This window comes from Lepidochelys kempii, chromosome 2, assembly GCF_965140265.1.
Source record: "Lepidochelys kempii isolate rLepKem1 chromosome 2, rLepKem1.hap2, whole genome shotgun sequence".
Lineage (NCBI taxonomy): Eukaryota > Metazoa > Chordata > Testudines > Cheloniidae > Lepidochelys > Lepidochelys kempii.
In genome coordinates, this window is record NC_133257.1 from 192,493,339 (window position 1) to 192,514,582 (window position 21,244).

At 42.2% G+C, this 21,244-nt stretch overlaps 1 protein-coding gene across 1 annotated transcript in view; it reads right to left on the reverse strand.

Annotated features, from left to right (window-relative positions):
* COL6A6 (collagen type VI alpha 6 chain) overlaps positions 1-21,244 on the reverse strand; it is a 109,833-nt gene that overhangs the window by 42,362 nt on the left and 46,227 nt on the right. The window contains exons 18-27 of the mRNA XM_073333281.1: positions 16,594-16,656; positions 13,064-13,129; positions 11,532-11,585; positions 10,315-10,350; positions 8,414-8,476; positions 5,716-5,778; positions 3,910-3,972; positions 2,743-2,805; positions 2,491-2,541; positions 820-855 (exon numbers count right to left, since the gene is read on the reverse strand). Coding sequence (XP_073189382.1) covers positions 820-855; positions 2,491-2,541; positions 2,743-2,805; positions 3,910-3,972; positions 5,716-5,778; positions 8,414-8,476; positions 10,315-10,350; positions 11,532-11,585; positions 13,064-13,129; positions 16,594-16,656 — 558 coding nt within the window. The remainder of the gene's footprint in view (positions 1-819; positions 856-2,490; positions 2,542-2,742; positions 2,806-3,909; positions 3,973-5,715; positions 5,779-8,413; positions 8,477-10,314; positions 10,351-11,531; positions 11,586-13,063; positions 13,130-16,593; positions 16,657-21,244) is intronic.

The window sequence follows — 21,244 nt, forward strand, 5'->3', positions numbered from 1 at the left end:
CATTATTTTTTCAACCTGTAATTTGTGTGTAATTCAGGAGATGAGGCAATGAATTTAGTTGGTCTATACGTACACACCAGCATATTTTCACCATCACTTACGCAACACATTGATGTCATACTTCATATGTAATGCACAGCACAAAAGTCTAGTTAATAGTGTATTTTTCATACACATAGCTTCAGTAGACTATGTATATCACACACAGATTCATATACAACACTACAAGACAAAACGCAAAAGTGCATCTAAGGCTGTGCAAGATATTATCTGGGGATTTTTTCCTGGCACTTTGTTTGGATAACTGTGCTTTGTAACTGCTGACACTATCGGCTACCTGCTCCACGTTACTGACAGGAAGAAGTGGGACACATACTCCTAAACTGGCAGGCACAACACATAGCTATTCCTATATTTAGAGGCTGTTTCAGCACATCTCTAAATGTAAGATTTGACTCCACCAACAACCTCAGAAATGACACACAATAATTAAAAAGTGATAAATTAAAAAACTGTTAAAAATTTCCAAGCAATAAGGTGATCAGACAAGAATTTTTTTTTAGTCCTTTAGTATCATAAGTAATTTCAGTTGTTGACATATAAATCAGGACTTTCTTCCCATGAAACATCAAGAACGTTTTTTTTTATTCTACCACTGAAACTTATTTCCATCCTTAAAGTCTCCACTCTGTTATCTTGATTTTATGCCAACATAACTGTTAACTGCAGCAGAGTTGTGTTGGTGCAAAAGTAGTGTAATGGAGCGGAGACTCAAGTCTGCTGATCAGAAAGCTACAACATAAAGGTGAAGCACAATACCTTCAGTCCAATATCTCCGGGGAATCCTTCTTGTCCCTGTTATTTACAGTAAATAAGGTAAAATTATCACCACATTGATATTTCTACTCAGTTTTTTCTATATTTGACTTTTCAGAATCAGACACAACTCAATAATAAACAGTGAAACTAGCAATGTGCTGGAAAACAGTATTATTATTGCTATCTATTATTTTTTGAGGTGTAACATGGATTGTACAAAATGCAGAAGACGGCACAGCCCGATGCAAGAATCTTATAGATTAAGCTGAATGATACAATTGATGCATAAAGGGCCAGATCCAACTCCTGTTAGAGTCAATGAAAAGACTGCCATTGATTTTAATGGGGGTTGGATTGCACCCAAAATACATCTGCAGACCAGGAAGTTTAGAGCCCAATCCTGCAATGTGCTGGTTACCCTAAATTCCCAATGGAAGCACCTTTCTGGATTAAGTCCTTAGAACATATGAAGTATTGGGGCAGGCGGGGGGGGGGGGGGGGGAAGCAAGAGGTACAGTAGGGGTGTGACAGCATGTTACTAAAGTGGGATGGGCTTGCCAGAAGGAGTTTAAAAAGGTGAGGTTTGCATTAATAGGGTTAACAGAAATGGATGAAGAAGTTCAGGGAGTCTGGCAGTAGTTACCCAGGACAAAGACAAAAAGTTTTTGAAAAGCGTTCTGTTCTCCCTTATTATACTCAGACATATATCATTTAAAATTTAAATAAAGCAGCACTGTACTTTACAGGGCTATTCATGTGCTCCTAATTGCATTGATAAATTAAAAGGAAGTGACTACGTAAAGATGAAATACTCCAGGATAGCTTTACTAGTCTTTCCTAAATACAGACAGGAACTGTACAGTGAACAGGCACTGGCTAAGCTGTCAGGCACCTGTGACTGACAGAAAGATTTGATATTTCAAAATATTAGACCTCACAGTTCAAAGTAGAGGGGAATCAATACTGGAAGCATTTTTTGGAGTAAATTAGAACTATTCTCTGATTAGTTTTAGTGCGGCAGAATTTTTTCTCTCATTTCAAAAGAGGTTTTCTAAATAATGATAGTAAATGTAAATGTGAACTTTTTTAACCGTAAAATGCATCTAAACTATATAAAATGTGTCTACAGAAGGGTATATAAATCTGATTCTGTCCTTCTCCTGCACTCTTCATGTGTTGCTTGTCTTTTTAAACTGGAAGCCCTTCAGGGCAGGAACAATATCTTCCTGAGTGTGGACAGCATTAAAATATTGTTACAACAACACAACAACATTAAAATAATGCTCCAGTAAATAATTAGGGTTATTACTACTGTTATATTTTTATCTTTTACTCTAATTTTAAGAGAGTTTATAACTTATTTTCTAATGTTTATATGTTGCCACAGGTACACAGGGCAATTGATGGACAAATAAAAACAACAATCCCCCCTCCCACAATGACATTACAACTTATGGCCCTAATCTTGCAATGTGATCCATCTGGTGGATTTTTATGCATCCCCCCTGTGAAGTCAATAGGTGCAGGAGTCTGCCTGTCTCGATCAGCTTGCAGGGTTTACAGTCAGAGATGATAATGAAAGGACTTTTTTCCCCTGCAGTTTTCACTCTCACTAAAATAATATAAAAACAAGTTAAGAGTTTCCATTTATTTTTCCTTTTTCATGTTTACCTTCGCTCCTTTCTTTCCTGGTCCACCATATCCCGTAGCACCATCTTCTCCCTGTGAATAGACAATTATTATTAAATCATCTGCTTTTCCTGTCTGTGCTTTACTCCGGCTATTAATGTCTATATTAATTCTAAGTGTTTGTGTAGCAACCCAAATGTCAGGAGGACAGAGAGAAGTGACAGGATTGGCAATTTATAAATTAAGGACTAGATTTTGGCCACACACGGCACATGGAGAGAATAAAACACAAACCTGCATTCCCCGTTGACCTGGTGGCCCTCTCTGTCCTCTCTCTCCAGGATCACCATATTCTCCCTGTTAAATGCAATTAATGCGATCTCAGACTTGTAAGTAATATCTTTTAAACCCACAGAGCCTGATTAATCTTTCTAGCCAACTGATTTTAAGAATACTGGAGAAGCTACAATCAAAAGGTTTAATAAATATAAACAGTAAATCTCACTTAAATTACTTATGATTAAGGCTGCATGTCTGTCATGGAAGTCACAGATACCACGACTTTCCGTGACCACTGTGACTTCTGCAGTAGACTGTGTGGCTGGCTCAGGGGCTACCCGAGCCAGGCAGCCCCTGAGCCAGCAGCAGCATCTTGGCTTGTGGGAAGGGGCTCAGAGCTGGGGCAGAGGTTTGTGGTGCAGGGCGGCGGGCTCCCTGGCTCGCACTGGCATGTCCCTGCAGCTTCTAGGCAGAGGGACCAGGGGGCTCCGCACACTGCCCGTGCCCACAGGCACTGCCCCAGCAGCTCCCATTGGCTGCGGTTCCCAGCCAATGGGAGCTGTGGAGCCAGCGCTTGTGGTGGGAGCAGCGCACGGAGCCCACTTGGATGCCCCTCCCCCTTGGAGCTGCAGGGACATGCTGGTCAGAGCCGGGTAGGGAGCCTGAAGCCTGGCCAACCCTCTCCCACAAAACACCGGTGAAGGTCCCGGGCCATGTGCCGCCGTCACGGCCAGTGTCCCCCTCAGCACCAATGGGGGAGCTGGGCCACCCCCTGCCCCAGCATCTGTGCCCCCCTGAGCTCACCCCCCCAGAGCACCTGTGGCCCCCCAGACCAAGTTTTAGTTAGGAGTATATAGTAAAAGTCATAGACAGGTCACGGGCAGTAAACAAAAATTCGTGACCCGTGACCTGTCTATGACTTTTACTAAAAATACCCGTGACTGAAATCTAGCCTTACTTATGATTACGCACTGCCCTTGAACTGTGCATAGAGCTGCCACTGAGGTCAAAGACCTGTAGTCCTTATTCAAACACAAACAAACAAAAAACCACAACCCAACTTCCATTGACTTTTGCCTGAATGATTGTTTCAGGAGCAGGCTCAAAGGCAAGATCTTCAGGTGGGAACAAACAAATTAACTTTAAAACAACAACAAAAGTAGTTAAAGGAATGAAACCTACTTTATTTCCTCTCATTCCAGGACTGCCAGGACTCCCTTTTGGACCCGCAGCTCCCCATTTACCCTGAAATTAAATGAACATATGATACCTAGTGAGAATTTGGGGGGAAAAAACAACAACCCCAAAACAAATCACTTTGCTTCATTAGCACTTCATGTAGAATGACAAGAATCTAGTCTCAGCTGTGCCACGTGTGCTTTTCCTGCAGACATCTGGCAGGCAGCAAAAGCAGTCAACACAAATAACGCTTAGATTCATTGCTTCAAGTCTAGACCAAACATTTATTTTCCTACCAGGATGGCAGCAACTTTGTATAAGATGAAGGCCATTCACTAGTTTGACTGGTACAGAACATTTTTTCAGTATCCATCAAACATTGTTTTCTCAATTCCAGACAAATAGAGACGTGTCTATAAAGTGATTATACTGTCGACTTAAAACCTATTCTTCATTCATTTAAAAAAAAATCCAGACAAAGTTACTACTGGCTTCTCATCCACACAGTCTCTATATTAGTCATATATAAACCAGAAAGGCCTAATTCTGCCTTTAGTAGATGCAATCTCCACTGCTTTGTAGCAGGTTTGTATAGATCATATTGATTTCAATGGGACATAAGCAGAATTTTGTCCCATTGAAAAGAGAAGCAGAATTTTGTCACAATTTTTTATTTTGTCACAGTGGCCACATCGTTCAAACACAAATATACCCAAACGACATATATGGCTTTAAGGAAGTTTACAAGAGAGAATCTGGAGAAGACCCATTGTTAGCTTCAGGGAACTCCCTAATACAGTTTCTTCCATTATTGAAACTTGATGTGTCTAGCTGTTTGAGTGCAATGGTTTTCCAGAGACTCCAGTCACAATAAAGGTGACAACTTGTCAGAAATAAAGAAAATCCTGGAAGAAATTAGGAATCTAGCCTCTCTGCGTGGTAAATTGACGGTAAATACTTTGGAAACAGGTAAATAATAGCTGCTCAGTTAAGATGCAAACTGCCAAATACAAAAAAGCAAAGCAGCAATGGAATCATCAGACATTTCTTTTAGACAGTACTGCCAAGAGAAAGGAAAGTATGGCAACGAAGCAAATATAAACGTTAGGTGAGATTTCAAAAGTACTCCACACTGGCCTACCTCTCATCCCATTGATTTCAATGGGAATTTCCCCCTGCCCCAACATTTGAAAAACCCAGCCTAGAAAAATCAAACTGATAATTGCCCCGTCTGCCAAATGGAGAACAGGAAGAAGATTTGGATAGCTTTCTCATTAAATTATCTAGTGGATAGGTCCAGATTCAGTGGCTGTACCATGGTTCAGACTCAATGGTCCAGTTTCTGTGACTGTCAAGGTACCAGTTACAGCTTCCTAAGTCTCATAGTTGTATGTCATTTAATTAAACACTATCATAAAACGAAAGTTCTGTTATTTTGTAACTCTTGAGTAGTTCATTTTACAACCTCAAAAACATTTTAAATCTATGTTTTGCAATATTTATGCACACACACACACACACATTCTCCTATACCCTTAAATAAACTGGTGGGTCATGATAGAATAGAAACGAATTGCTATATAGCTATTGCAGATTTTTTTCTTATAATATAAAACAGTTTATCATTGCTCTGAGATGTTTAAAATTCCTTTAGCCCCTTACGAATACATTTCTGACAGAATATCATGATACACTGCACAGGAATTTTGAAACAAAGAATGCAGTAAAACAGCAGTAAAAATGGAAGTCTCCCACTGGTTACACACACAGTGAGTAGAACACTGAGTGAACTTCACACAGTATTTTTACCTGAAGACCTTTACTTCCTTCACTTCCTTTCTCTCCATTCACACCTACAATTCCTCTTTGTCCCTAGAAGGTATGTTATAGGACAGAAAATCCAGTTAACACACAAATGCATATATTACAAACAGAAATATTAAATACCCTGTCTTATGAAATAACACCACTTAGCCCGTTATATAGGCTTTATGTCTTGAAAGTGCTCTTAAAACACCTGATTCATCCTTATATCATCACTGTGTGATAGATATTCTCCCCATTTTACATATGGGGAAACAAAGATTCAGGGGCACAGCTACTCTCCAGCTGAACAGGTGTGTGTGGGGGAGCAGGTGGGGGTGGGGGGAAGCTGGGAAGGTCTAGGGAGATCTGTAGGGGGAAGGATGGGAGGAATCCTGTCCAGATAGACTGGCAAGATACCCTCAAGGGACGCTGCTAAAGATGGAATAGTTTATAAACGTCCCTCTGTGAGGAGGAGGAGGAACGACCTGGGATCACCTGCATTACTGTGGATCCCCTGGTCATGCTCCCAGCTAGCTCCTACCCCATGGCAATGACCTGCTGTGCTCTGGGAGTCTTTCTGGAGCTGTGGAACAGCCCCCATATCATGTGATCCTTCACAGTGGAATTGCCCAGGATCTGCTGCCAAGGGGTCCTCTGCGCCTGTGGGGCTGCGGTAGTAGGGTTTCTCCTAAACTCACAGCTGACATTTGATAAGATCCATTATTCTGCTCTTACCCACACAAGCATTCTCCATCCTCCCGGGGGGGGGGGAGGGGAGGAGAATTACACCAACTCCCAACAGCTCCCCGCTAAAATGTCAGCAAAGGTCCCCCCGCCAAAGAAAAATACAATGCATTAAAAATGTAAAGAAAAAATAATCAGTGAGTTCTAGCACACAGCTACAGACACTGGGTTCCCATAGCAGACAGTCAGCCAAGAACAGGAGTTCAGCTGCCCCTAAGTCCCTTTCTGCTGAAGAGGTCCAGGTGCATGCAAGAACATAAGAAAACGGCCATGCTGGGTCAGACCAATGGTCTATCCAGCCCACTATTCTGTCTTCGGACAGTGGCCAATACCAGATGCCCTGAAGGGAATGAACAGAACAGGGCAATTATCAAGTGATCCATCCCCTGATGTCCAGTCCCAGCATCTGGCAGTCAGAAGATGGGGCAATCTGGGGGGGATGAGATAGACTTGCTGAGAAGGATGCGGATTTGCACCCATGGAATGGCACTCTGGTGCAGCTGCCTCCCCAGGTGTTAGCTTCAAGGAAATCCCCAATACAGTTTCTTCAATTTGCAGCCCTTGTACCTGCAAGAGTGAATCTATATCCATATTTACAATGCAGGGATCTAACATACGTCTAAAATCACACAGAGCCAGATTGTGAATCCCTTACTAACATTGGTTACAGACATAGGTACCAACTTTCCATGGTGCCGGTGGGTGCTCGCGCCCCCCCTCTGGCCCCGCCCCAAATCCACCCTTTCTCCGCCCCCATTCCAACCCCTTCCCCAAAGTCCCCGCCCCAACTCCGCCCCCTCCTTGCCCCTATTGGACCCCTTCCCCAAATCCCCGCCCTGGCTTCTTCCCCAAGCACGCCGCATTTCCCCTCTCTCCCAGCGCTCGCTGTGTGAAACAGCTGTTTCATGGCGCAAGTGCTGGGAGCTAGGGGGAAAAAGTGAGCACGTGGTGTCACTTGCGTAGGAGACGGAAGGGGAGGTGAGCTAGAGTCGAGGGGGTGGGGCAGGGAGCTGCTGGTGGGTGCAGAGCACCAACCAATTTTTCTCCGGGGTGCTCCAGCCCTGGAGCACCCACGGAGTCAGCGCCTATGGTTACACAAGCTATTTCACTGGATTACTCATCAACATGAGGAAGAGGCTTCCAATCTGGGCCACAGAAAACTGTGGTCAGAAGTCCAGATCTAGATAGGAGGCATTATTTGCTCAACAGAAGGGCAGTACTGGAACATCAGAGATATTGCAAGCCAGGAAAGCCAGAGCTGTGTAGGGAAGTTTGCACTGTGCCTGCCTTACTATGCTATGCCCAACTCAAACTAATGCTGCTGGTGCTTCACAGCCACCAACAATATATTCACTCACATGTTAGCTTTATAGAATCATAGAACTGGAAGGGACCTTAAGAGGTCATCTAGTCCAGTCCCCTGCACTCAAGGCAGGACTAAGCTTTGTGTGAGTATGGACACTGGACCCTATGATTTTTGGACATATACTATTTCATTTCTCCTTTGTATTTCAAGTCCTCCTTCTCCCCGAAAATACCTAGATTAGCGGTTCTCAAACTGTGGGTCGGGACCTCAAAGTGGGTTGCGACCCTGTTTTAATGGGGTCAGCAGGGCTGGAATTAGACTTGCTGGGGCCTGGGGCCAAAGCTCGAGCCCCATCGTCCAGGGCCAAAGCCCAAATCCCACCACCCGGGGTCAAAGCCAAAGCCTGAGGGCTTCAACCCTGGCTGGTGGGGCTCAGGTTACAGGCCTCCCGCCTAGGGCAGAAGCCCTTGGGCTTCAGTTTTGGCCCCACCAGGCTTTGGCATTGGCCCCCACGCCCTGAGCAGCGAGGCTCGTGTGGGCTCAGGCTTCAGTCCCCACTCCTAGGGTCGTGTACTAATTTTTGTTGTCAGAAGGGGGTCACGGTGCAATGAAGTTTGAGAACCCCTGACCTAGATGAATGTTAATATTCACCTGGGATCCTTGAAATCCTGGTTTTCCTGGAAAGCCCTGTGAGCCAGGAGCTCCTTCCTCCCCCTGTATTAAGAGACAGTATTGTAACAATTTTCTCAAGTGATCATAACAGCGACTGATCTGCCAGGAGAACAGTATGATATTTTCAATTTCTAATACCATTTATTTGGCATTTGAACACCTCTTTTCTTTTCATTAAGAGACGTTTCTCTAAAGAGTCAGCATTTAGATCAAATTACATTTCTTAGCATAGTGGCTTCACAGACTATCAGCATAACCTACCATATTTTTAATAAAGCTGGTCATTGCAACGCATGGATTTAAAATTTTTTTTTTAAAATCCAGAAATTAAGTGAAGCTTATTTATTGCCACAAAGCAGGCTGAGCTTATAACCAAGGCAGCTGTTATAAGACAAAATGCCTGAAACGTGGTTTTTGAGACATGTTTTTTCAGTTTAGCAGTTGGACAATACTTTTCCATACAATTGTGCATAATTGAGGGAGAGTGCAAGGAGCTTCCTGCCCATGTTTTACCCCTCTTTAGGGGCACATCACAATTACAACTCTGCACTCACCTCAGCCCAAGAACTTTGTAAGACTAGCACCCCTATAGACCTCAAAGAGGCAAGCAGAATGTGCATGTCTTCTGGATTCCATCCCATACTACACCTAACATGGGGCAGTGCCTATACAATGCAATCCGGTACTATGTACTGTGCAACATAATGTATCTTTATTTTGTTTAAAGAGCAAAAAGTATTTTGTAAAGGAGTGTTACCAGGTTAAAAATCTTCTGAGATATTAGAAGTGTGTTTTGTTTCGAGATGATTAAAACTGAAAATATTTATTCTGGTTTATTTTCAGTTTTTCATTTCTCTGTCTTTGACAACAAAAATCTCAGTTTCACTTTTAGTGTCTCAGTGCTGTTTGAACTGAAAACACTGCAGGGAAATGATTATTTTTGTTGCACTGGAATGTTACAGAAACTTTTTTTTTGCTCTCAGGTTTTGTAAAAACTTCTTGTCACAAGATCTCATTTAGATTCAAGTTTGACTTGACAATGTCCTTCAAATAAATTATTATGCATCCATAATCTTTCACTATTAATGCTCTACAGTGCCATATTTTGTACAATTTGGATTTTTATGGTGCTGGTTATAGTATGAGGGCCCGATCCTGCTCATCTCATACACTCAAGCCCAGATTCAGTAGTCCAAGTCTATTCAGCAAAGTCTCAGCACATGCTTACTCAGTACAATGACATTCCACGATTGTCACTCATGTGTTACTCTGAAGCCTAGAACGTCTGTATACTCAGTGTGAAGAGATGAAAACAACTACAGGCATGGTTGAAAGCTCCTTTTGTTTATTCTAGCACGAGGTTCAATCATCACTGGGATTGGCAGTCTATCATTCAATTTATAAAAAGAACAGGAGTACTTGTGGCACCTTAGAGACTAAAATTTATTTGAGCATAAGCTTTTGTGGGCTACAGCCCACTTCATCAGATGCATACAGACTAACACAGCTGCTACTCTAAAACCATTCAATTTATAAATTCAGCCATTTTTGGCCTTTTTAAAAAAAAAAAAAAAAAAAACACGACTTTATGGATTACACCGCAACATGGCAACAGCATGGGCTTTCAGCTACTAGATCTCATGAATGGGACTAGTTCTTCAATGGGACTTGTGCAGCATATGCATTGCTGAACTAGGACCCACAAGTAATACTACTGAAGTCATTGAGATTAATTGCATAAGTAAGGCAAGCAGGATTTGTCCTTTATCCTATATGCTATAACAAATCTAAAATAAATATTCAACTCTGCAAATATTTTAGAAGGCAGAAAAGCTCCCACGTTAGTCCTACTGTAGATATGGGAAATTAATGAAACCTACCTGTGGACCTGGTGTTCCTCTTCGACCCTTTGCTCCCTGACAAAACAAGATAGATGTTTGTTAGACCCCAGTTCTATCTCTCAATTAAATGACAAACAGTAGAGAAGTTGTGGCGACTAGGTCAATTTTTTTCAGATAATTTGATATTCACATAATGCTTTACTATATGCTCAAGTTACTGTACATGTTAGAACAGTGATTGAGAGCAAAGTGAAAGTTATTATAGATGTGTCGGGATATACTTTGCTATCACTTTGCTCACTGCTCACACGCTTCAGTCCTGCTGTGCCAAGAGGACTAAAACACTCATGCCCTGTCCGCCCTAGCAAAACAGATGTGTTTATAAAATTGGTTTTGGCTGTAGAGTTTAAAGACATTTCCCATCAAGCAGTAGGAAAGGTTCCCACCTCATTAGTCTGTTCTTATTGATAACTGCCTATGACAGAGCGCTAGGCAAGAAAGGCTGAGTCAGCACTCTGTTCACAGTAGCTCCAATGAAGCAAGGCAGAATGGAGCTGATTAAGCAGAGCTGTGCCTAATTTGTGGGTGGGGAAGGGCAGAAAGGCTAATTAAGCCCTTAGGCAGAGCCCACAAATAGGCACAGGAAGGAAGTGGAAAGGGGGAAGCAGGCAGAGAGAGAGATTGCGCTCCCCTTCTTGTTACAAGAGCTGTATGTATTATGAATCCATTTGTAAATAAACGGCACAAGGTGTTGGACCAGCACAAGGATCTCTGAGTAGTTTGTAGACTGGGACAGAGGCAGGAGCCTGGTCACCCTGCTACATTGCCACACCAGAAGAAAAGAATTTGCATACTCTATCTTTGCAGAATTTCTCTTTCTTTGGAAGGAGAAAAAAGCAGCAGAGAAGCGAAGTCACCAACAAGAGTTGGGGGACAGAAACTGGGTAGTATTGCAGTAGGGTCCAAATCTGAAAGAAACGAGGAAGCTATTTTGTCTCTGATAGTCAGTCAGTTGTGTTGGGTAGCCCTATTCAAGAGGAAAGAGTTTGCCTGGAATCAGAGGCTACTGCTAGTGTTAATTTTTTCAGGGCAGTCTATCAGAGATTTATTCATCTCATCTTCCTGCAGTGAATGGAGGCTGACGGAGTGATTGATCAAGGTTAAATTTATGGACTCTGAGATCATTCTTTCTACCTTGGATTAATATCAAGTATTTCCTTTGCATATTTAGTCTCCTTGTCTATATGGGTTCTTACTGTGGTTCTCTGAGAGCCTGGTGACCCTGGTGAGCCCTTTGGTCCTCTTTCACCCTGGAAATGAGAAATTTAATTTCATGTTATATCTCAATTGTCACTCAAATTCCAAACTTTTTATATTTTTCCAGATTATTAAGCCATCTAGTCATGAACAGTGGACATGCAAACCAATGGGAAAAAATTCTTTTCATAACACTTGGGCACACAACATCTGTAACCACTCACCCATCTGTCAGAATTAAGAACAGAAACATAGTATTTTAAGTGCACGACTTCATCTATGCAACATTATCAAATAACATCAAAGAAATGCCATTGTTACACGGTACATTTCATAAAGTAGTAACATCAAAATAATCACTGATGTTGCCCTCAAACTATATTTGTCTGGAAAGTGCTGCATGTTTGTCATTACAGTTACCATTCTGTTGTGTATCAACATTGATCTCATGCGTACTATGCCGATAATCCAAGTCTTGTACTGATGCTCCATAACTGCTCTTTGGTGAAATCAATGGAAGTTCAGGGGGGCTAGGCGCTGTGTAGTATTGGGCCCATAAATAGCTCTAAGTACTTCCCCCCCACACACACACTTTGGAAGATTTTCTGTGGAAGTTCATTAATGTACTAAAATAAATGTTTAAAAAAAAATAAATAATAATAATAAGTGGTGACAGATGACAGTAGGTATGATTAATCATCATACATCCACACCTTAGTTATTTTTCATCTCTTTAAAAAATGTAAGACCACTTCTGAAGCTGGACCACTGAGTGCAAAATCACCCACAAGGATAGAATCAGAGAACCATAGAATGTAGGACTGGAAGGGACTTCAGGAGATCATCAAATCCAGCCCCCTGTGCTGAGGCAGGACAAGTAAACCTATATGAAGAGTTATCAGGTCCCTCCCTCCCTCAGTCTTCTTTTCTCAAGACTAAATATGCCCAGGTTGTTTAACCTTTCTTTGCAGGTCAGGTTTTCGGAACCTTTCATCATTTTGGTTGCTCTCATCTGGACTCTCTCCAATTCATTCACATCTTTCTTAAATTGTGGTACCTAGAACTGGACACAGTACTTGAGCTGAGGCCCCACCAAGGCCGAGTAGAAAGGAACAATTACATCTGGTGTCTTACATACAAGTCTCCTGTAAATGCATTCCAGAATATTAGCCTTTTTTGCAATTGCATCACATTGTTGATTCATATTCAATTTATGATCCACTATTACCCCAGACCCTTTTCAGTAGTACTATTACCTAGCCAGTTATTTCCTATTTTATAGTGCTGCATTTGACTTTTCCTTCCTAAATATGGTATTTTGCACGTGTCTTTATTGAATGTCACCTTGTTGATTTCAGATGTATTTTGTGGTATAAAATTAGGAACGATAGAATTGTCATACTATTTTTAACAGTCTTGGTTATCAATGGATTAATTTTAATTTGCTGTAAATAGCTATATTTTAAAGGATTGTAGGTTAGTATTTAAAACAATGTACTGTAAACAAAGTCACATATTTCTAAATAGTTACCTGTCTTCCCTGTTCTCCTTTTGAACCTTTGAACCCTACTATGTCATTGTCCAATCCAGGGTTACCCTAAACAAAGACACAAAGTTAAGTACATTTATTTCCCATGGGAGCTGATGTCACTTAATATTTCACAGTAGATGCTCAGCACCTTTCAGCAGGGGGCCCTGAAAAAAAAAAAAAAAAAAGGGAAAACACAGCAGGAGTTGACCATTTGTTATGTCTAACAAAGATTAATAGCCTATCAGCCTTTACACCATATTGATAAAATATTTGTAGTTTTTGTTTTTATGAAATTAGTGTTGCGAGACTTCACAAAATCTATGATACGGTGGGCAGACAAAAGGGACATTAAGAGTCATTCTATTTTCAGTACTAGACAGAATTCCCACTCGAATCAGTGGAAGTCCTGTGTGGGCACTGCAGCTCAAAGGGAGTACATGGCACTAAGTCTTGGCAGCGGGGCAAACTTTAGCCACAAGGGCACCCTTAAAAAAACATGAAAAAACCCAAGTATTAGCAATTTTGCAGGTGATACTGCACTCTTTGAACACACTGGAAATACAGTGCAGCCCTGCCTCCTTTTCCTGGTGTTTTCTCCTCCTCACCAACTACAACATCTGTCCTTTTATAGTGATTTCCACAGCCATGTTGCTCTGTCAGGTCCTTGTCACACCAGACAGAATGCATCTTCATCCCTACTGATTTGATGTTACTCCCCTCACTGGCTCCCCATCCACTTTGGCATCATAGAATTCTGCGCCTCCTTATTTATTCAAGCTTGTCAGTGTGTCCTGCCCCCACCCCTATCCCACTAATGTTCTCAACCTTGTTTGCTCATCTGTCAGCTTCTCACACAATCATCTCAGTGCCTTTTTCCATGAAGCCCCTATGCAGCCTCCGTGAGATCACTGGCAAGCCTTCTACCTTGTTCCTCTTTCCCCCTTAAAGTTCCATTTTTGCCAAGCTGTTTACAGTGCATCTAACTGACTTGAATTTAAAGAAATCCCTATTCATTGTTTCCTTTCCCATTCCCCCTAACTTCTGCCTGCATCCTTTGACTGTGAGCTCCTTGGAGCAGGGACCATTCCTATCAGAATGTCTGAGAAGTTCTTAGCAAATTGTGGGTGCTACTATAAACTAATAATAACAATGACAAACAACTGATTGGAATTATATGAGAAATACATTATCTTCAGCTGAATCCACAGAGTCCGGGGAGCTAATTCAAGATATGAATGAATGAATGAGCTGTAGCTCACAAAACCTTATGCTCAAATACATTTGTTAGTCTCTAAGGTGCCACAAGTACTCCTTTTCTTTTTGCAAATGTATTTGTAATATTTTCCCTCCATTTCTCATATTCTATTTGTGATGGTTGCATTCATAATTTACACCTAGCCCAGCAATGCTATACCTGACCAATAAGTACTACAACGATTAGCAGCTAGGGCTGCAGCATTTCATGACATATGACACACCTTTCACTGAAGTCAGACTCTCACAAGCTGGCCTGTTGACTGTGACAGGCCACGCCCTCGGTATGCCACTCAAGAAGCAGGGTGAGAGCTTTCAATTCCCTGAGAGACATGCTACCATAAACATAAGAAAACACTGCAGTCCCTTTTCACACATTATGTAATTTCCATTCATCAATGTTTTAAATATTATGTTCTAAACAGAGGAATATTCTTTGTTTTATTTAAAAAACAAACAAAAAAAACCCTCATCCTGAGCTATACTTTTTTCTTCTGTTTTATAAGTAATCATTCAACAGTACAAGATCACCATCCAGAGGCTAAATCCTACTATGGTCCGGATTCAAAAAGATATCACTATTCCTCCCATGTGTTGGTAAGTGCTCCCCACTCCCATTTACTTTCAGTGGGAATGGATGGCACTTCATCTCGCAGTGGATGCTCAGCACCTTTCAGGACTGGGCCCTGAAAGAAGAATGGAAAAGACTGCAGGATTTAGCCCTATGTCATATCTGACAAAGATTAATATCAGCCTTTATACAGTGCTTATCATCATGGTATCTTTGCCTCGGGCAATACAATTACATATTGGCATAGGAATAAGCATAATTCATTTACTAGTGAATGGATACAAAGTCCCCACACAGAAAGTGTCATAAATCCACAGGATGTCCCATAATACTGGATTTTTCTTGTAGGTCTATGAGGCAACTGACAGATCTGCATAGCCACATGTAGACAAATTTGTCATCTTGAGACATGAAAGGCTAAGATGTGCTAGGTTTATCTGATCTATTATCCTCATCGTTGGGATTACAGTGCAATAGTCACACACGTCTGTCCTAACATACCTTTGAAAGAATATCATATCCCCATGCAGATCTGAACAGAGGGTTATGCTCCCTGCAAGTTTATTCATTTTCTAGAGCACCATAAGTGAGGTTCTGAGATCAGATTCACATCCTTAATATTGTGATCCTAAGAGCACCCCAATGCCAAGGGGCCCCGTGGTATAGAACTAAGTCAGCTGGCCTGGCCAACTCTACACCTCACACATAATATTTATCTAAAAAGTGTCTTGGAGCATATCGTTTGAAAACACTCTGATGATTAATATCACTGTGAAATGTAAGTAATAAAGCTGTATGTGAAATTATAGATACTCTCTGATATTATGTTTTAGAATCGGTCAACAGACCAACAAGGCAAAACAGTTTTCCAGACAAAGAAGAATAGCCAATTCCTCTTGGGCTCAACTGCAATCAAGACAGGTGTGGCTAAGAACAATGGGCTAATTGTTTGCATGAAGGATCACAGGAAGATCATTTGGGCTTCCAGACTTTGAAAACAAAGATAAACTGAGGATATAAGCAACTACTAAAGACTTTGGGGTATCCATCACATAGGGGAAAAAAGGGGAGCAGCACCCTTTGAGTTCATGAAAAGTGGATCCTCTTGGCCCAGGAGGCAAGAGTAGCTGGAAACGGACTACAGGGGAGAAACGTGCTTAGACAATGATTACAACTTTCTGAAATTAAGTTGTAGTCATTAGAAAGCAGGTTTGGTTTTGTTTGACTTGTCACCAAGCTTGTCTCCTCTAGTCTTACTTATCATTTAAATCTCTGTTCTTTGTTAATCAACTTATTCTTGTTTTATTACAAAACCATCTCAGCGCTCTGTATTAAACTGAAGGATAAAATCCCTTAGCCAAACTACCAGGCTGGTATGTGTTCTGCTCTTTGGAGGCAGCCAACTTGATACTTGTGTGAGGATCCCGTGAGAGGGTCTGGACACTGCAGGAGAGATGGTTTTGGGGAGATGCAGGACTGGAAGGGCTGTTGGTGTCACACTGCAAGGAGCAACCAGGCTGGTGGAAGCCAGGGTGAGGCCATTGTCTTGTGACCAGGCTGCTGGTGCCAGGGCTCTGAGCCAAAGCTGCACAGCAAAGAAGCACCCAGGGTGACACAATCCCTCCCTCCCTTACTGCTCTGGGGGAACCCCATAGAGTCATAGATGTATAACATAGAATAGATTTGCACCTAGGAAAAAACTTACAGGATCTCCTTGTAAGCCCCTCTCACCACGCTCACCAGGGAGTCCTCTTGACCCTGGACTGCCCTGAAATCATAAAATGGCTGAGTGAGAATCTAAACAATCATTTTCCTGCTGATGTTAACAAAACAAGAGACAGGAACAAGCGCCAACATTTTAATACAGAATTAGAAACTCCCCAGGTTCAGGGCGGTTTGCATCCAGGATTTTGTTTAATCTATTAAGTCACAGGCCTTCACAAAATACAGTTCCAGAAGGTGGATTTGATTTGGAACACCTCCAAATTTTGGACGAGCTTGGCTCTTAATGTTGGTTCCCGCTCATATGTAAACAAAACAGCAACAAGTTCTCTGAATTTTCTTTTGACACAAAGGAAAAAAGCTAACTGCAATTTATTAAACTTAAAGCAATTACTACAATTGTAATTAACCATGTTCAGTAAATACATTCTAAAAACAGGATGATCTTCAGCTGCCAGATTCCCCAGCATTAATGTTTGCATGAGAAAATAAAATTGAAATGTAGGTTTTGTTTTTCAATCAAGAGCTTGAAACTCTTATTCAAAATGAAAAAAAAAAAGTTACCACTTGCTAATGTTTATTTAAGAACATAAGAACTACCATATGGTCAGACCAATGGTCCATCTAGCCTTATATCCCGTCTCTGACAGTGGCTAGGACCAGTGATTCAGGGGGAGTGTACAGAACAAGGTAGTTGGAGTGATCCACCCAGTCTTTCACTAGTCAGAGGTTTAGGGTCACCCTGAGCATAGGGTTGCATCCCTGACTATCTTGGCTAATAGCCATTGATTGACCTATCCTCCATGAACTTATCAATTTCTTCTTTGAACCCAGTTATACTTTTGGCCATCACAACTTCCCACAGCAATGAGTTTCACAGGTTAATTGTGCATTGTGAGAAAAAGTATTGCCTCTTGTTTATATTAAACCTGTTGCCTGTTAATTTCATCTTACGATTCCTGATTTTTATATTGTATGAAAGAGTAAATAACACTTCTCTATTCACGTTTTCCACACAATTCATGCTTTTATAGACCTCTATTACATCCCCCTTAGTTGTTTCTTTTCTAAGCTGAGCAGCGCTAGTCTCTTCAGTCTCTCCTCATATGAAGGCCATTCCATACCCTTAATCATCTTGGTTGCCCTTCTCTGAATCTTTTCCAGCTCCACTTTATCCTTTTTGAAAAGGGGTGACCAGAACTGGATTCTGGTTTCAAGGGAGGGGGGTGCACCACAGATTTATATAGTGGCATTACGATATTTTCAGACTTATTTTTTTTTTACCTTTCCTGATAGCTCCTAAAATTATTAGCCTTTTTGACCATTGCTGCATAATGAGCTGAAGTTTTCAGAGAACTACCTAGGGTGACTCCAAGATCTTTCTTGAGTAGTAACAGTTAATTTGGAACCCATCATTGTAAACGTGTAGTTGCAATTATTTTTTCCAGTGTGTATTACTTTGCATATCAGTCTTGAATTTCATCTGCCATTTTGTTGCCCAAACACCCAGTATTGTGAGATCCCTTTGTAGTAACTCTAATTTTTTGCAAGTGCCTTCAGAGTAAGTAATGCCTTCCTCAATCTATACGTCATGGACTAGATACTGCCATCTTTATTCACCTTGAGTTGTACCTTAATCCACAATTAGTCCCACTGGATTCACTTGCAGAGTAAAGGAATTAATTTAAGAGTAGCAGAATCTGTTCCTCAACAAGCACAGTCCAGAATCTTCTTTTTTTAACCCATAATTATAAAAGCAAAGTAACAGGTTATGTTCACTGAGTTACACAAGCCCCTCAACATTTTATATCATCAAATGCTTTTGCTTTTCAGTTAAAAGATTTAGTTGGTTCAGTCTAAGTGCGAGAGGCACTCCAGCCAGTGGAAGATTTATCAAGCCTATGTTTAGCACAATGTCACACACACCGAGGTGCTCAATAAAGAAATAAAAAAACCAAAACTGTAAAAATCAGCCCTTTGCAAGGCGGTTACAATGAATAACTTCTAGATATATGCTCTGCATGTTATCAGTTTCCCTAAAAACAGAGAGTACCCTCTTCAGTTAATCATAGTGAATGTTCAGAACCAGCCTCAGGTGAAACTATATTGAACTGATCAAATCTTGACACTGCTTTCAGCAGACTAACAGTCAATTCCAGAGGGACCTGCTTGTAAAGAACCCCACGTAAGAAGGGATTGAAGTGGGGGGCACAGCTATTGGTTTATAAAAGTGTACATAGCTCCATTAGCCCAAATCCTGCATAGTGAGAAATGGAAAGCTGACCACATTAATCAGTGCATGCTCTGTAGTAGCAGGTGCAGCCCAGCTGTGTAGGCAGCGGAGACAGTTGCAGCAGAGGGTTCTATTTCTCAGCCCTGTGACATGTTTTGTCTGGTTCAAAACTTATTTTTTATTTCCCTTTACAAAAGCCACATTTATTTGAGCATAAGCTTTCGTGAGCTACAGCTTACTTCATCGGATGCATGCATGCTGTAGCCCACGAAAGCTTATGCTCAAATAAATTGGTTAGTCTCTAAGGTGATACAAATCCTCCTTTTCTTTTTGCAGATACAGACTAACACGGCTGCTACTCTGAAAAAAAGCCACATTGACTCTTCCGCAACAAATTACTTTCATCTAGGTGCCTGATAATTCTGTTCTTTACTATAGTTTCAACCATTGCCTGGTACTGAAGTTAGGTTTACTGGCCTGTAATTGATTTTTTTTAATAAATAAATAAATAAATAAATAAAACCAGTGTTGCATTAGCTCCCCTCCAGTCACCTGGTCCTGGGTATGGAGGTGTATTAGGAGTGGAGAAGGGGAGGAATAGGGGTTTAGGGCTGCAATGAGTGGTGGATGGTAGGGCAGCAGGCAATGTTGGGGAACTCAGGTGAGGGAGGCATGGCAAGCCCCAACTATGCCAGAGCACCCCAACTCTCCCGCAGCCCCAGCTTTACCAGGGCACCCAACCCCTGTGTACTCCACAGCTCACCCAATGCACCCAACCCCTGGAGCCCCAGCTCTGCCAGTGCACACCATCCCCCCACACTCCCCCGCCCAAAGTCTTTGGGCGAAAAATCAGACATGTGAATGCTTCCTGGGCAGTGAGGGGGAAAGTAAGGGACAGAACAGTGGGAGATTAGGGGGATGAGGAGTTTGGGGCTGCAGCAAGGGGAGCAAGGCTGGGGTCTCAGGTGAGGGAGGCTTGGGGGAGTGAAGGGATCAGACACTAGGAAGAGGGATGTGAGGGTGAGTGGCAGGGAACTAGGGGACAATAGGAGCAGTGGCACTTGTCAGCCCCACATTCTCCTCCCAGGTGTGTGCCCAGATCTGAAGGGCTCTTACCCCCAAAGGGGAGATCTAAGCCCCCTCCCTGTCCCACTCCTATGATCTGGGATATGGAGGCCATGCCCCTCTGGGGTGCCTGAGCCCCTCTTGCTGCCCCCCCAATTGTGTGCCAGGATCTGAGGGCCCTGTACTATCTAACCTCCCCCCCACATCAAAGCCAGGTTCTGGGCGGGGGGCGGTGCTGCCCTTTTAGAAGTGAATGAGTCCTCTTTCCTGCACCCCATATGAACCAGTATCTGGGGAAGTCCTGCCCCTTTGATTGGGGAGCTGAAAACAAGTCTACTTTATGCATATCACAGGCTAGAAAGCACTCAGGAGGGGGACAGGAACACCCACTAAGATGAATGGAGCCACTCACACACACACCCCTGTTGTTTCAGGTGGTGCTCACCTCCATGGGGCATTCTCATTTAGTCGAGAACGTCACACTGAGATGACTGGGCCACTTTACACCTTTCAGTGCCTCCTATGCTGCAGATGGATGTGCAGGGGAGCCCTTTCCCGCCATCGTCCCGCTACCCTTGTTTAAAGGCTGAGGCTTTAAGAGCTCTAAAGTCTGCATGTTTGTGTAGATTTTCTTGCAATTTGCTATGACTTGTGGGAGTGACCCACGTTTGGGGCCATTTGAGCCTGGGGTTCTGGAGGTATATGCCCTGAAGAAAACAGCCATTTTTCCAAAGTTTCTAGGTGGATCATTTTTATGCAGAGCTAGAGATCAAACTATGGTTGTGATTCAGGTCAAAATAGTCTCCACTGGTCATTTTTTACCCAAGGTAGTGCATGGCCCCCACTAAGTCTTTGGGGACCCAAATTGTGAATGGTATTTAAGAACACGTTCACTTTGCTTGCGCAGACATGCAGCGTGGAAGGATTACAGACAATAACGAAAAAAACTGTGAGAGGATTTCTATGCAGCCATTTTATGGTTGCCTGGATAGTTTGAGGGAATGTGCCAATGCCATTGCCCTGGGGAACACCCTGTCACCAATAGTTGTACAGCTGTGCAATAAAGAAACAACAACTCATGTTGCTTGCTACAAGTTGTCTGTTATAATACATGATTTTATTTTATGGGAAGGCTTACTGTGAACATAAACAGAATAATCAGCAGTCAGTCTAACCAAAATGTTTGTTATATTGGATGAGGAGAAGATGGAAGCAGAGGACTGCATGTAGGTGGAGTGGGAGGGAGAGATGAAGAGGTTGCATTTGCAGATGGGTTGGGTAATGATGATGGGTGGTAGCCAAACCTTGGATTGGTTGTTTGGGGGTGGGGGGAAAT